The sequence below is a fragment of the Aedes albopictus genome, chromosome 3 (genome assembly GCF_035046485.1).
Source record: "Aedes albopictus strain Foshan chromosome 3, AalbF5, whole genome shotgun sequence".
Classification (NCBI taxonomy): Eukaryota; Metazoa; Arthropoda; class Insecta; order Diptera; family Culicidae; genus Aedes; species Aedes albopictus.
In genome coordinates, this window is record NC_085138.1 from 437,987,974 (window position 1) to 438,001,384 (window position 13,411).

The 13,411-nt window shown below is 39.7% G+C and overlaps 1 protein-coding gene across 1 annotated transcript; it reads left to right on the plus strand.

Moving 5' to 3' along the window:
- Nucleotides 1–3,044: 3,044 nt before the first annotated feature.
- LOC109425980 (apyrase-like) lies at nucleotides 3,045–5,230 on the plus strand. The gene is made up of 8 exons (XM_019701401.3): nucleotides 3,045–3,232; nucleotides 3,297–3,522; nucleotides 3,575–3,784; nucleotides 3,844–4,131; nucleotides 4,185–4,469; nucleotides 4,534–4,606; nucleotides 4,671–5,013; nucleotides 5,080–5,230. Exons 1-8 carry the CDS (start codon nucleotides 3,081–3,083, stop codon nucleotides 5,192–5,194), a joined length of 1,692 nt encoding a protein of 563 aa, XP_019556946.2. The 5' UTR covers nucleotides 3,045–3,080; the 3' UTR covers nucleotides 5,195–5,230.
- Nucleotides 5,231–13,411: the final 8,181 nt, after the last annotated feature.

A 13,411-nucleotide genomic window follows, 5' to 3' on the forward strand; every position in this document is an offset into this window, starting at 1 on the left:
CTCCACATTCTTGGAAAAAAAGTCTTAATTTTAGAGTTGAGAAATAAATTTAATATTATTGTACTTACTTATCAAATTGCTCACCGAATCTCCAGATATACAAACGATCTCAATTTAATTAGCTTTTGCTCAGCAATTTCATACGGCGGGTCGTTTTTGTTTTTGTTCTCTTGCAGTTTAACAAAGGGCGGTGAAAACACTTAGCGATTTTAATTTCAAAGTGAATATATTTTTAAATTAAAAACAAAATGACTTTGACACTAAATAAACCTATTTTAGGATCAAAGTGGCTTAGACTTAGAATCAAATATAAAATTGCTTTGATTCAAAAAAAGAACGGAATTTAAATCAAAGTTGTAATACATTTGATTCTAATATGCGATATTTTTCTGCGTGTAGTTGCTTTTATGGTGCTGGAACCTGACTTTGTCCTATCCTTATTCTATCTAGAGCTTCCTTGCTATGTAACTACAACCACAGAGAACAGACGTTTAATCCTCTAATACCCAATCCCGCCTTTAGACGGGGTATAGTTTGAGCATTTTTGTAATTTTTGTTTCGTGGAAAATCAATTTTTTTATATTTTTGGCTGATATTTGGGACTGTTCTGTATATCTCAAAATGGTTTTTGGTGTATTTTAAAGCGTATTAACTTTATTTTTTAAAATCATTGAAAAATTGATGTTTTAGTAATCTTTTAGAAGTCATTGTTTATTTTGTATTGAATCGCTACAATTAACATATTTTAAATTTTTCTCAAATCATTCTATCCTTGTTTAATAGTTTAAGGGAATCGAATACACTCTAAAATTATTTTCCTTAAAATTACACGCAAAATAAAATTTTCTGTAAAAAAAACTAAAATAATAATATTTCAACAATAATCATAAAATCTCAAAATGTTTTCATCTCAAAAAATCCGTTCCCCAAATTGGCTTCCAGGAAAAATATAAAAGTGTGGGGATGTTCAAAAATAAAAATTAGAAAAATCAAAAACTGAAATTCACGAAATCCAGAACTAAAAAGAATCATCTTCCAAAACATGTTTAAATCGATTTTAGATGACGAAAAATGATATTTAGATCAAAATCAAAAATTTGGGTATTAGAGGGTTAAACTTGAAAAAAGGCCAAATCGTGTATAAAGGATTTAAGTGTACCTCAACGCCATCAACGGACACTGCCCCACTTATAAACTCGATTTGACCACACGATGGCAGTGTTCATCGTTAAAACACACTGGCCATCAAAGCGATACGAGCGCTCAAATGCCAAAAACGGTGAACAATGGATACAAAAATGACAACACGACAGTGTAAGTGATGGGCTGCTAACGCCACGCAACGGGAACATAACCACATACTCTGTTATGACCGATACAAAGTTTTACACAAGGCAGAAAGCAAAGATAGACATCTGTTCTCTGTGCTACAACTAACATCAATCTATAAAACTAAATCTCAAGTAATGGATAAGAAGGGCATGACCGGCAATTGAAGTTCTCATGCTATTTCAAATAAAGACCTTCGATTGGTAAGCTATTTTTCTCAAATAGTTATTCATAAGGAATAAGAATATGAGCGATAAATCACTTTACATAAACATTTCCAGTGTGCAATCGAGTTACTTCGTTACCATGGAATGCAACGCAAGTCATTTTTTTTTGGTTAAATATGACCTAAATAATGACAGTTTTGTAGGGTATTTTATCTATAACGGGCTTTTATAAAGTGGTGAACTAGAAAAAGAACAGAACTAGTCTGTAAAAGAATCTTATTTGGAAATGTACGAGAATTATCCTTGAGATTATCATAAGATACCTACTATTGCTGACTGCACCCCAAACTGGACTGACACAATAGTGTGCACACTAGCCTGGTACACGGTTTATATGGGAAAATACAAAAAATGGAAAAACTCAAGTTCCTGTATACTTTTTGAGTTCCACTTGGGTTCCCATATCAACTGTGCATAATTGCAGATCGATCGGAAAAACTATATTTTAGCGCCCGCCATTCTTAGTTTTTCATACGATTTACTATGGAGAAAATTTACTCCTGCAAAGAAAAATCGCTAGGAGTCACCCCTAGATCCCTAAAAATAAGTCGACGAATGATTTCTGTAGAAAACTTCACTAGGAATCAGACCTCCGAAGACATAAAATCGATGCGACGTTCCTGGATAAAGTTATTAGGCCTCACCCGATCGATAAAATAACGAGATTTTATTATTTATTGTTATTCCTTACATGTTAAACAGCATTTGCATGCCATTCGGTTTTCAGACAATAACTTTTTTCACATGCCTCAGATCGCTTTTCGGTTTTCGGAGGGTTGGTTCCTCGTAAAATTTCCAACAGAAATCATTCATCGATTTATTTTTAGGGGTTGAGGGGCAACCTGTGGCGATTTTTCTTTGAAAAAGTGATTTTCCCCATACTAAATCGTATGAAAACTTAAAATGGCTGGCGCTAAAATATAGTTTCTCCGATCGATCTGAAATTTTGCACAGTTGATATGGGACCAAAATGGAACTCAAAAAGTGTACAGGAGTAAAATGTTTTTTTGTGTCCCACGCTAGTGCACACACCTTCAAAGTGTGATTGCAGCGCAGGGCCACGTCGGATCGAGTTGAGGTCTTCGATGCACTTATTCCTTGTAAATTGAAGAATAAGTGCACCGAAGACGTCGAGACGATCCGAGCCAAATGTGCACTTCTATCACACTTTTCAGGGGTACCAAAAAAGTGTGATAGTCCAATTTGGGATGTAGTCTGCAATATTATACTATTATTCGTAATTGTAGAAAGTTATTGTTCGATAACTAACCTCTCAGTTTTTGTTATTAATGTTTGTAAAAAAATAAACGAAAAAAGATCAACTTGTTGATCGGTTCACCTTATTTTCTTTTCTGAAACACGATTAATGTTCCGTTGTGTAAGCCTTGTTTGAAATGTGATCACAGCAACCCACGTGCCATCGATTTCAATCAACATAGGCCAGATGGGCGAAAACAAACACATCAAGTTGCTTAAATAGAGTCGCTGGTCAGGGGCTGCAGTCTAGTTAGCTAAGAAACCATTATGGCTGGAAGCCGGGGATACAGTGTTGTGATTTTTCTACTACTGTCGAGCTTTGCGGCGGTTGTGTGGGCTATGGATAATATGCCCGCTGATAAAGATGTATCGAAACTGTTTCCGCTTACTTTGATTCACATCAACGACTTACATGCAAGGTAAAGAGGGTGAATGCGTGTGATGAGAAATGTGCAGAGTGTGATCCAAAATGTGTGATTTCAGATTTGACGAGACCAATATGAAGTCAAACGCGTGTACTGCAAAGGATCAATGCATAGCCGGAATTGCAAGAGTGTATCAGAAGATCCAGGACTTACTTAAGGAGTATAAGAGCAAGAATGCGATCTACCTTAACGCGGGCGATAATTTTCAGGGCACATTATGGTACAATCTGCTGCGGTGGCAAGTAACGGCGGATTTCATCACAAAACTCAAACCGACTGCCATGGTGAGTACTTTTCTTTTTTACAGTTTTATTAAAGTAACATCAATTACAACAGACTCTAGGTAATCACGAGTTTGATCACACGCCAAAAGGGTTAGCACCATATTTGGCGGAATTGGACAAGGCAGGAATTCCAACGCTTGTTGCCAATCTGGTTATGAATGACGATCCTGATCTGAAAAGTTCAAAAATTCAAAAATCCATCAAGGTAACCGTCGGTGGAAAAACAATTGGAATAATTGGTGTCTTGTACGACAAAACTCATGTAAGTACCCGTACAATCCTGAGTGTGAAAAATTAATGTCACGTTCAGAATTTCAACAGGAAATAGCTCAAACCGGTAAAGTAACCTTATCGAATGCCGTAGAAACGGTGAAGCGAGAAGCAGCTGCATTGAAGAAAGATAAGGTTGACATTATCGTTGTGTTGTCCCACTGCAGCTACGACGAGGATAAGAAAATTGCAAAGGAAGCTGGACAAGATATCGACGTCATTGTTGGCGCGCATTCGCATTCCTTTTTGTACTCCAAAGAATCCAACAAACCGTACGACCAGAAAGACAAAATCGAAGGACCATATCCAACAATTGTGGAAAGCAACAACAAACGAAAGGTAGGACAAATCTCAAAACATGTCATTTACTGATAAAAAAAAACTGTTTCCAGATTCCAATCGTGCAGGCCAAATCGTTTGGTAAGTATGTTGGTAGATTGACTCTTTACTTCGACAATGAAGGAGAAGTCAAACACTGGGAGGGCTATCCGGAGTTCATCGACAACAAGGTGAAACAAGATCCAAAAATTTTGGAGGCTCTGATACCGTGGCGAAAGAAGGTTCAGGAAATAGGATCAACCAAAGTAGGCGAAACCACAATTGAATTGGATCGCGATTCCTGTCGTGATAAAGAGTGTACGTTGGGAGTTTTGTACGCTGATGCTTTCGCCGATCATGTGAGTCACAGATGATGATACCAGGATTGATCGATTAATCATCAAAGTGATCTTTACTTTACAGTACACTAATAGTTCCTTCAGACCATTTGCAATTATTCAAGCAGGAAATTTTCGTAATCCCATCAAAGTTGGAAGTATGCTTTCTTTATGCACAAATTGAATGATAAAATTGTTAAAATTTGTTCCCTTCTGTACCAGAAATCACTAATGGTGACATCATCGAAGCTGCACCATTCGGTTCCACAGCTGATCTGATTCGTCTGAAGGGGGACAACCTATGGGCTGTTGCGGAGCATTCGTTCGCGCTGGATGATGAGAACCGTACAAATTGTTTGCAGGTATCCGGATTGAGGATTGTTATTGATCCCAGTAAGAAAATTGGAAGCAGAGTAGTGAAAATTGACGTTATGGATAACAGAAATCCGAAATCCGAAGACTTGAAACCCTTGGATAGAAACGCAGAGTATTTCATAGCTTTGCCGTCATATCTGGCCGATGGTAAGGATGGATTTTCCGCTATGAAGAAGGCAACAGCAAGATGGTGAGTTCGTTTCATATTTTTTAACATTCTATATTACTATCGTTTCATTTTTCTACAAAATGTCAGGACTGGGCCTTTGGATTCCGATGTTTTCAAAAGTTACGTGGAAAAAATTAAGAAAGTAGATAAACTTAAATTGGGTAGAGTGATAGTATGTAAAGCAGGTTCACCATGTGCTTGATGCATCAATAAAATACTTGCTAATATGCAAACGGGATTTTGATTTATGTTTTAAGCTAGGTATGGACTTCAACAAGCTCCACAGTTATTTCCACCAGCATTTTTTTTTTCAAATCATAATTGAATCTTACATGATTGCATCCAACAACTACACACCAGAGTAGACCGAAAAATTCATCAAACGGTATGAAATATCCAGCCAGCTGTGACGGATTGCTCGGGTGCGGTTACTTGCAACAGTTTGAGAGCGCGCAAATTAATTTTTAACAACCGTCACAATGCTGATGATTCAGGGCGAAAAAAATAGCTGACTTCTCGTCGTAGGAGTATTTGGCCATCATCAGGTCCGGACGGGTTAAAAATTTGCACGACAAAATGAAATCTACCAGTTGGTGCGCTAGGTACGCGCTGGCCAGCGCCCAGTAGCATGGCCAAGTCTCCAGCTGTAACCTGACCGCTGCTGCAATATATCATGGGATACTTATTTAATTTTTAGGGCAATTAATCAAGCCGCATTCGTTGAGTCTGCCCTTTGACCGGGCTGAAATTTCGGTACAATACTTCGCGAGTTTGGTATGTGGGAGCGTAGATATTGCTGTGCTGAATGATAAAGGCAATGGACGCCCTTGTAATAATTACAGTTAACTGATGTGTCGCCCTGTTAAACTTTGTTTTGTCATCCGTGCTCCATCGTTTTGCTTTTGATGAAAAAATAGACGACCGTGGTAGACTCATAACTCCGTAATTGATTTAAAGGTAGAACAGCCATTGAAAATGTTGAAAAATGTAGAAGCTAGAACTGTAGGTGAAAAATGTGGAGCTATACCGATGTCAGGAAACAACTTCTTCTTCTTGGCCTAACGTCTCAACTGGTACAAAGCCTGCTATTCAGCTACAAAGCCTGAGCTACTTCAAATCACTATGGTGTCTTCAGCAAATTTATTGGTCATCACACAAGAAACATATTTGCCGAAGACACCATAGTGATTTGACTTCAGCATTTTTGGCTACATATTTTTTTTGTCTTGGTGCATTTTTATTGTCAAAATTCAACCTGACTGTAACTTTTGTATCAATAGTTATCACTGCACTTTTTCAATAGTTTTTGAAAATTGAAATGTTTTGTAGTTCGTCACAGAAAAACGAAAACAATCGGTTGAGACATAACTGAGATATTTCAATGCAAAGTTGATCAGTTTGTATGGGAAAACGGCTTTGGTGCATTTTTATTGTCCGATACTGTATATACAAAAGCATGCCAAGTTTGATAAATTGCCTAAAACATTTTTAGCAAGTTATTACCTTTTATAAAGTACACCAAAACTATTCAAATTTTAATTACTTGTTCCTCAACGAGTTACAAATTTGATCTTAATTGACATGAAATTAGAGCCCTTCTCGTAGAATACCTATTATTTGACTTCCGTTTATCAAATTACTGTACCTTAGGATTAAGCGAACCGAATTAAATTTAATTTTGAAAGTTTATGATTAATGTATTGGTCTTCATGTACAGTTGGACTCGACTAAAGTATGTCCAAAGGGAAAAAAAGTTGCAACTTATTGAATACTTTTCAAAAAGTTCTAATCATTTGAATGTTTTTTTTTGCAAATTTGCTACAACTTTGTAGAACATTTTGAAGTTGTATAGAGAATAATTGATCAGCAGATTTTTGGACAAGCCACACTCGAGTGACCGTATTCATTTCACAATAATACAAAAAAAAATGACAGAACTTGGCAGAAACATTTTTGTCTTCGTAAATACGACTCTAAACCCATTGTGCACTGAAAAGCCCGCATCCGGCAGTGTGCTGTTTACTAGTGGAAAATTCCTAGTAGACAATAGGACGCGAAGCTCAGCAGCGAAGCGAAAGTTATTTTTAGAAACATCCCGGTTCAACTTCTCGGGTTTGAATAGCGGTGTTTGTGTGTAGTGGTATGGAACCTGTGGAACCGTGTAGCGCATCTTAATACAACGAATAGATTATGATTTAACACATTTTCTGTACGTTTTTAATACATTAATTGATAGAAAAGGCATATCTCAATTTTTGGTAGCCTTTCTTGTTTTGCGTGTACCCTACTAACAAATACTCCTTCCTGAGACAACTGTGGGAATGCTGTGGATTCCACGGTTTCTAGTAACAACGGTTGTCGAACTAACATCCTTCCCCTTCCCGATGACCGTAAGGACATGGCCGGCGCCGTTATTGACTTTAAAATATTGAACTCTCGAATTGTGCACATTGAGAGTGTGAAGCTAGTCCCAAGCACCATTCATTGGATCTCTGTGCAGCTTCGATTGTTCTGGTCAATCACGGAGTAGCAACTACGATGGGTAGGTACGGTTATCTTTGCTTTGCTTTGCATATTCTTAACCTTGCAGGACGCGCGCCATCAAGTAACCGAAACTGCACCGCGCTCGCGCTGTATACGACGAGCGAGGTTTTTTGGTAGTGTTGTACTTTTTACAACAGCGCGCGTGCTGAAGGGTTAATAAAACTATAGATCCCTGAGAAAGGTCTCAAACCAGGACTGAAACGTCGGAGTGAGAAAATTGTAGTTCGCTTAATGTTTAAATAAGACTGCCGAGCCAATACAATAATTGTCCCATAGAAAACTAGTGTTTCCATTAAAGCTGTTGAGAAGGTCAGGGACTCTCCAATAGGGCACTGCACTGTTTTGGTTTTGTATGGGATTTTGAAGTTTCTTGGCCTTGTTGTTTACAAAATTTCCGTAAGAGTGAAAGAGAAGGAGAGAATTTCATGCAGTGCCCTATAGTAACGTCACAGACAAACGGACGTAACACTCTTCAAAACGGTTTGGCACATGCATTCAAAGATCTTTTTTTTTTACTGTATTAACGAGATTTTTAGTCCTGGGCTAGTTCATCTCGGGACCCACGCTTTACTTCCCTTCCGAAGGAAGAACTCACATTTTGCGAGTTTGTCGGGAGTGGGATTCGATCCCAGGTCCTCGGCGTGATAGTCACGTGCATTAACCATCACACCAGGTCCGCTCCACAAAGATCAATTTAAATTTTTTGTACACACTTATATACACACAGATATCTCCTTAATCCGTTGAGCTAAGTTGATTGGTACATGTGATTCGGTCCTTCGGGCCTTCTATTCAAAATTCGTTTGGTGTGACCATGTAGCCTTTCCAGTAAACTTATTGTACGGGAAAGCGAAAAAATCATTCGGTTAGTTTTCTTTGTATCTACAGGAACGCTTCACTCGCTATCAGAACGGTATAGGCAGATATTAATTTAAAAGCATTGTCGAAAATTTGCATATTAATTGAATAAAGGCAAGCTCATCCCGGTCCTCATCCCGAATCAAGTGTAAACGTTTGCACTGATGTTGCTGTCGGTGCATCTTTTTTTTCGATAGGCACCTAGATAGGCGCATTTTGCACATGCAATCGGCTCAGCAGAAAACACACCTTCCACAGACAGATAGGTGCATCATAGCTTCTCTAATCCCAATTTTCCATTCTGGAGAGGATTCACCGCAGGGTACAAATGTGGCTATTCGCCTTTATCCATCGCCGGTTGCCGAAAAGAACCCTGATGCTCTTCTCTATTTCATTCAAGTTTCCATTCCAGCTAGGTTGGGTACAGACACGATTCGAACCGAGGAAAAAATTGAACTCTGATAAATGAATGAAAATGGATTTGCATCATCGCAGCAGTCCCGGTCGGTTTGAAGGTAAACCGTTTTGGTGGTGTAGCAAATAGGCCTACTAGGACCTACTGTGCAATCGATCCGGCTGATCCACGAACGGACTTTTCCCTCAGTACCTATCATAGAGAGAGGTACCCTATTCGACGTGCGGGTGCGATATTTTATATTCATACGATTGCCTTTATTTCGGGATGGTCAGCAATTTGTCGGCTATTATTAAAATTAGTTGAACCGTGAAAAATGTTGAACATTGTGTGTTGGTACCCGTTGCGTTGCGTTGGAGGCTGGTTGTTTGGGCATGGAACTGGATGATTTTGCAACCATTTTGCTGGGGTCGTTTAATTTGCATCTTCGGTAGGCCTTTTTCAACTTGATGAAAAGGGAGAGTTTTTATCAATTCAAGCACTATGATAAACGAATTGAATTTTGACTAGTTGATGCAGAACGTGGCAATATTCGATTTGATCTCGAATGTATTGTTTAAACATTTACGCTTTAAACTTTTTGTGCCGACTTTCAAATTGCAATTGAGCAGGCCTAAAATTTTTTTCCTAATAGTTTCCTAAAAGGCCTAATAGTTTTTCCAGGTCCACAACGTGTAAGGTTGCTGCAGTAGCTCTGGTCTCACAAATTCCTACCTCATACTTCTATAGGTACAGAGGTTTTAAGGTCAAGCGCCCAGCGAACTGAAAGGACTTGTGATTGGAACCTCGATACGTGGAACAACTTCATCGAGAGCACCCGCATACTCACTGATCTGCTGAAGGACCGCGGGTTTAGCATTTGGCTCGGCGGCGGCGTCACGCCAGTGGCAGCTTTCGGAGGCGGCGGCGTATTTGGCGTTATCACAATTTGACCATAATGTCAAATTGGAGATGAACCAGCCTCGGGCTGAAAATCTCCCTAATAAAGCTAATAATAATAATAATGTCAAAATTGTCGGAACAAAGAAGTTGTCATTACGCTCTAGAATTTCTAGTATGAGCTTTTGTATTGATGACTTTAATTATTACGTTTGAATGAAAGACTTTTTGATGAAAGAAGAAATTTTATTCCTGTTCGTGTCCGTCATTGCGACCAGTTGTTAGACCTATTGTGACATTATCCGTTTCTTAAGTGCATTTTGGAATCCTTGTTGTATTACTCCATTGCAAATAAAGAGCACTGCACGTTCTTGTTGCAGTTTTTGTTTTGTTATCATGAAACCATCAGAAACTATCGAGTTTGATAATAAGGTCTCCCTATTACACTACTTAAGGTATCGCAGAATGATCTCCGAAGGAATGGATCATTGAAGTCGACTTTTCCGCTACTCACCGCATCAAAACAAAAGCACCGCCGTATATGGACGGTAACACAGTGACAGCAACCGAGTTACGTCAAACACACAAGGCTACGGTGGCGCTATCTGTTCATTTCATAGCGGCCGTTTTAGTTATTTTAGTGATCCATTCCAGAAGGAGACTTAAAGAAAGTCCTGGAGGAGAAACATCTGGACCAATCCATGCAGAAACTGCTGTATGGATCCCTGAAGGAACTTCTGCTGGAAGCTGTGGTGGTTTAAGAATCTCTTGCAGAAACTTCTAAAGGAATCCATGATTGGAATTTTCGAAGAACTTCAGAAGAAATTTCAAATAGAATCACCAAAGGAATTTTAGGAAGAATCCCGTATAAAGTCCAGGAGGAATCCCTGAAGGAAGTCCAGGAGAAATCCCCGACGGAACTCTAGGAATTCCCAAGGCAATTCTAGCAGTAATCCCCAAGGGAATTCCAGCGGAAGTATCCAAGGAATTCGAGAAATCCCCTTAGAATTTCTAGGAGGAATCAGCGAAAAATATCCAGGAGAAATCTTTGAAGGAATTTCATGATGAAAAATCCCCGGGAAATTATAGAAGGAATTCCCAAAGGAAATTTAGGAGGAATCCCTGAATGAGTTCCAGGAGAAAGTCCCGAAAGCACGACTTTCAAAGGAACAATAATCCCCAACAAAAATGCAGCGGGAATCCCCAAAGGATTTCCAGCAGAAATCCTCAGAAGAATTCCAGTGACCAAAAACTTGAAATATAAACCCCCAGTTCAAAAAAACTCGAAAAATAAACCCCAAAAGATTTCTAGGAGGAATCAACAAAAATATTATAATTTCAGAAGAAATCCCTGAGAGAATTCTAGGAGGAATAGCCGAAAAAGTTCCAGGGGGGATTCCCGAAGAAATTCTAGGAGGAATCCCCTGCAGTATTCAAGGAGAAATTCGAGAAGCAATTCTAGAAGAAATCATCATAGGAATTCTAGGAGGAAACCCTGAAGGAATTCTAGGGGGAATCCCCAGAAAAATTCCATGAGGAATCTTCGGAGGAGTTCCATGAGAGATACCCAAATAAATTTCAGGAGGAACCTCCGAAAAAGTTCGAAGAGAAATCATTAAAGGAATTCCAAGAGGAAACCCGAAGGATTTCCAGGAAGAATCTGATAGAAAGTCCAGGAGGAATTTCTGAAGGAAGTCTAGGAGGAATCCCCAACGGAATATGAAGAGGAATCCACGAAGGAACTCTAGGAGGCATCCCCGAAGGAATTCCAGAGGAAATCTTCGAAGGAAATTTATGAGAAATCTCCGAAGGAAGTTCAGAAGGGATCGCTGAATTCCAGGAGGAATACCCGAACAAATTCTAGCAGGAATCCCCGCAAGAATTGCAGAAGGAAGGGATTCCCAAGAGGGATCAACGTAAAATATTCAGGAGAAATTCCTGACAGAATTCAAGGAGGGATCACCGAAAGAATTCTAAGAGAAATCTCTGAAAGAATTCGAGGAGAAATTCTCCGAGGAGGAATCTCCGAAGGAAGTTCAAGAGCAACCTCTGAAGAAAGTCCAGAAGGAACCCCTGAAGGAATTCCAGGACCAATCCTCGAAAGCTTTACACGGTTTTCATCTCCATAGGAAGTTCAGGAGGAATCTCCGAGTGAATTCCAGAAGGAATCCTTGAAGGAACTCTAGGAGGAATTCCTAGAGGAATCCCCGAACAAATTCCAGGAGGAATTCCCGAAAGAATTCTAACAGGAATCATCAAAGAATTCTAGGAGGAAACTTCGAAGAGATTTCAGGACAAATCCACAATGGAATACAGTATTGTTCCGATTTTATCACGCCCCGTTTCAAAAATGCTTTCAATTATTCCAGTCTTGCGAATAATCGCGACCATCACGAGACAATCACTTGAACCGCTTGCTGGAGTCACCCTTCCCAAGGTGATACGAACCAGCTAGCATGTCACGCCTGGAATGACAAACATGTTGTGGGTTCCACCCTTCGCAGCTTTGCAGCGATAGCAGTTGCTGAGTATGCTTCAATGCTTCAGGCGGGTTGCTAGAGAATCAATCTCTCTGAGCAACGATGCATAACGGGCGAAGTGAGAGCGTTTGTCGTAGCCAGGGCGGACTGCGTGGTGCGCTCAATGTGTGCGTTTAAACTGAGCTATGCAAAACGAATAGGATTTATGACGTAGAACCGTGCTTGTGATAATACACATGCATAGTTTTACATGTTGTTGCGCGTGCATCTGCTTGAGGCGACGGAGAAAGTCATGACACTCACATGAGCCGTATCCAAGTCAGGATGATTGTAGCAAAACAAGGGTGACCGGGTGACTATGATGGGATTCTGTCTTTTCTGGTGTTAGCGACTGTAGAGAGAGCGAATCAGAAACAAGTTTGGTGTTTATCAGCTTTTTTGTGACTTGTACGCTGATGCTTCGCGACACTGAATTATTCTACAAAATCTATGCGCATTTTCAATATTTTTAACGTTGCAAAACGCGCCTTCAACTCATCTTAAGGAAGAGGGGAAACACTGGCTTTCAAATTTAACAGCAGATGAATGAAAAATGAACGGCTGTCGCGCGGAGGCCGTGATAAAATCGGAACATTACTGTATCAGGAGAAATCCCCGTAAAAATTTCAGGAGGAAACCATGAAGGAAGTATAGGAGGAATCCCCGAAAGACTTCAGGAGGAATCTCCGAAGAAATTTCACGAGGAATCCGAAAGAATTCCAGGAGAAATTTTTCAGAGATTACTCGTAGAATTCTAGAAGGAAACCCCGAAGGGTTTCCAGGAGAAATCCACTGAGGAATATTAGGAGAAATCCCCGAAAGAATTTCATGAGGAATCCCCTAAGGAATTCCAAAATCTCAGAATGCATTCTGAAAGGAACCAACGAAGGAATCCCAGGAAGAGACCCAGAAGGAATTCTAGGAGGAATCCGCGACGGAATATCAGGTGCATTCCCAGAAAGAATTTCAGGAGGAATCTTCGAAAGAAGTCTAGAATGAAACCCCGAAGGATATCTAGGAAGAATCCCCGAAGGAATTTCAAGAGTGATCCCCGAAAGGGAAATTCCCGAAGGGGTTCTAGTAGGGATCTTCGAAGAAATTCCAGGAGGAATTCTCAAAAGAAGTCTAGAAGGAATCCGCAAAGAAATTACAGGAGAGAAATTCCAGGGGGAATCCCTGAAAGAATTTCGTTAGGAACCTCTGA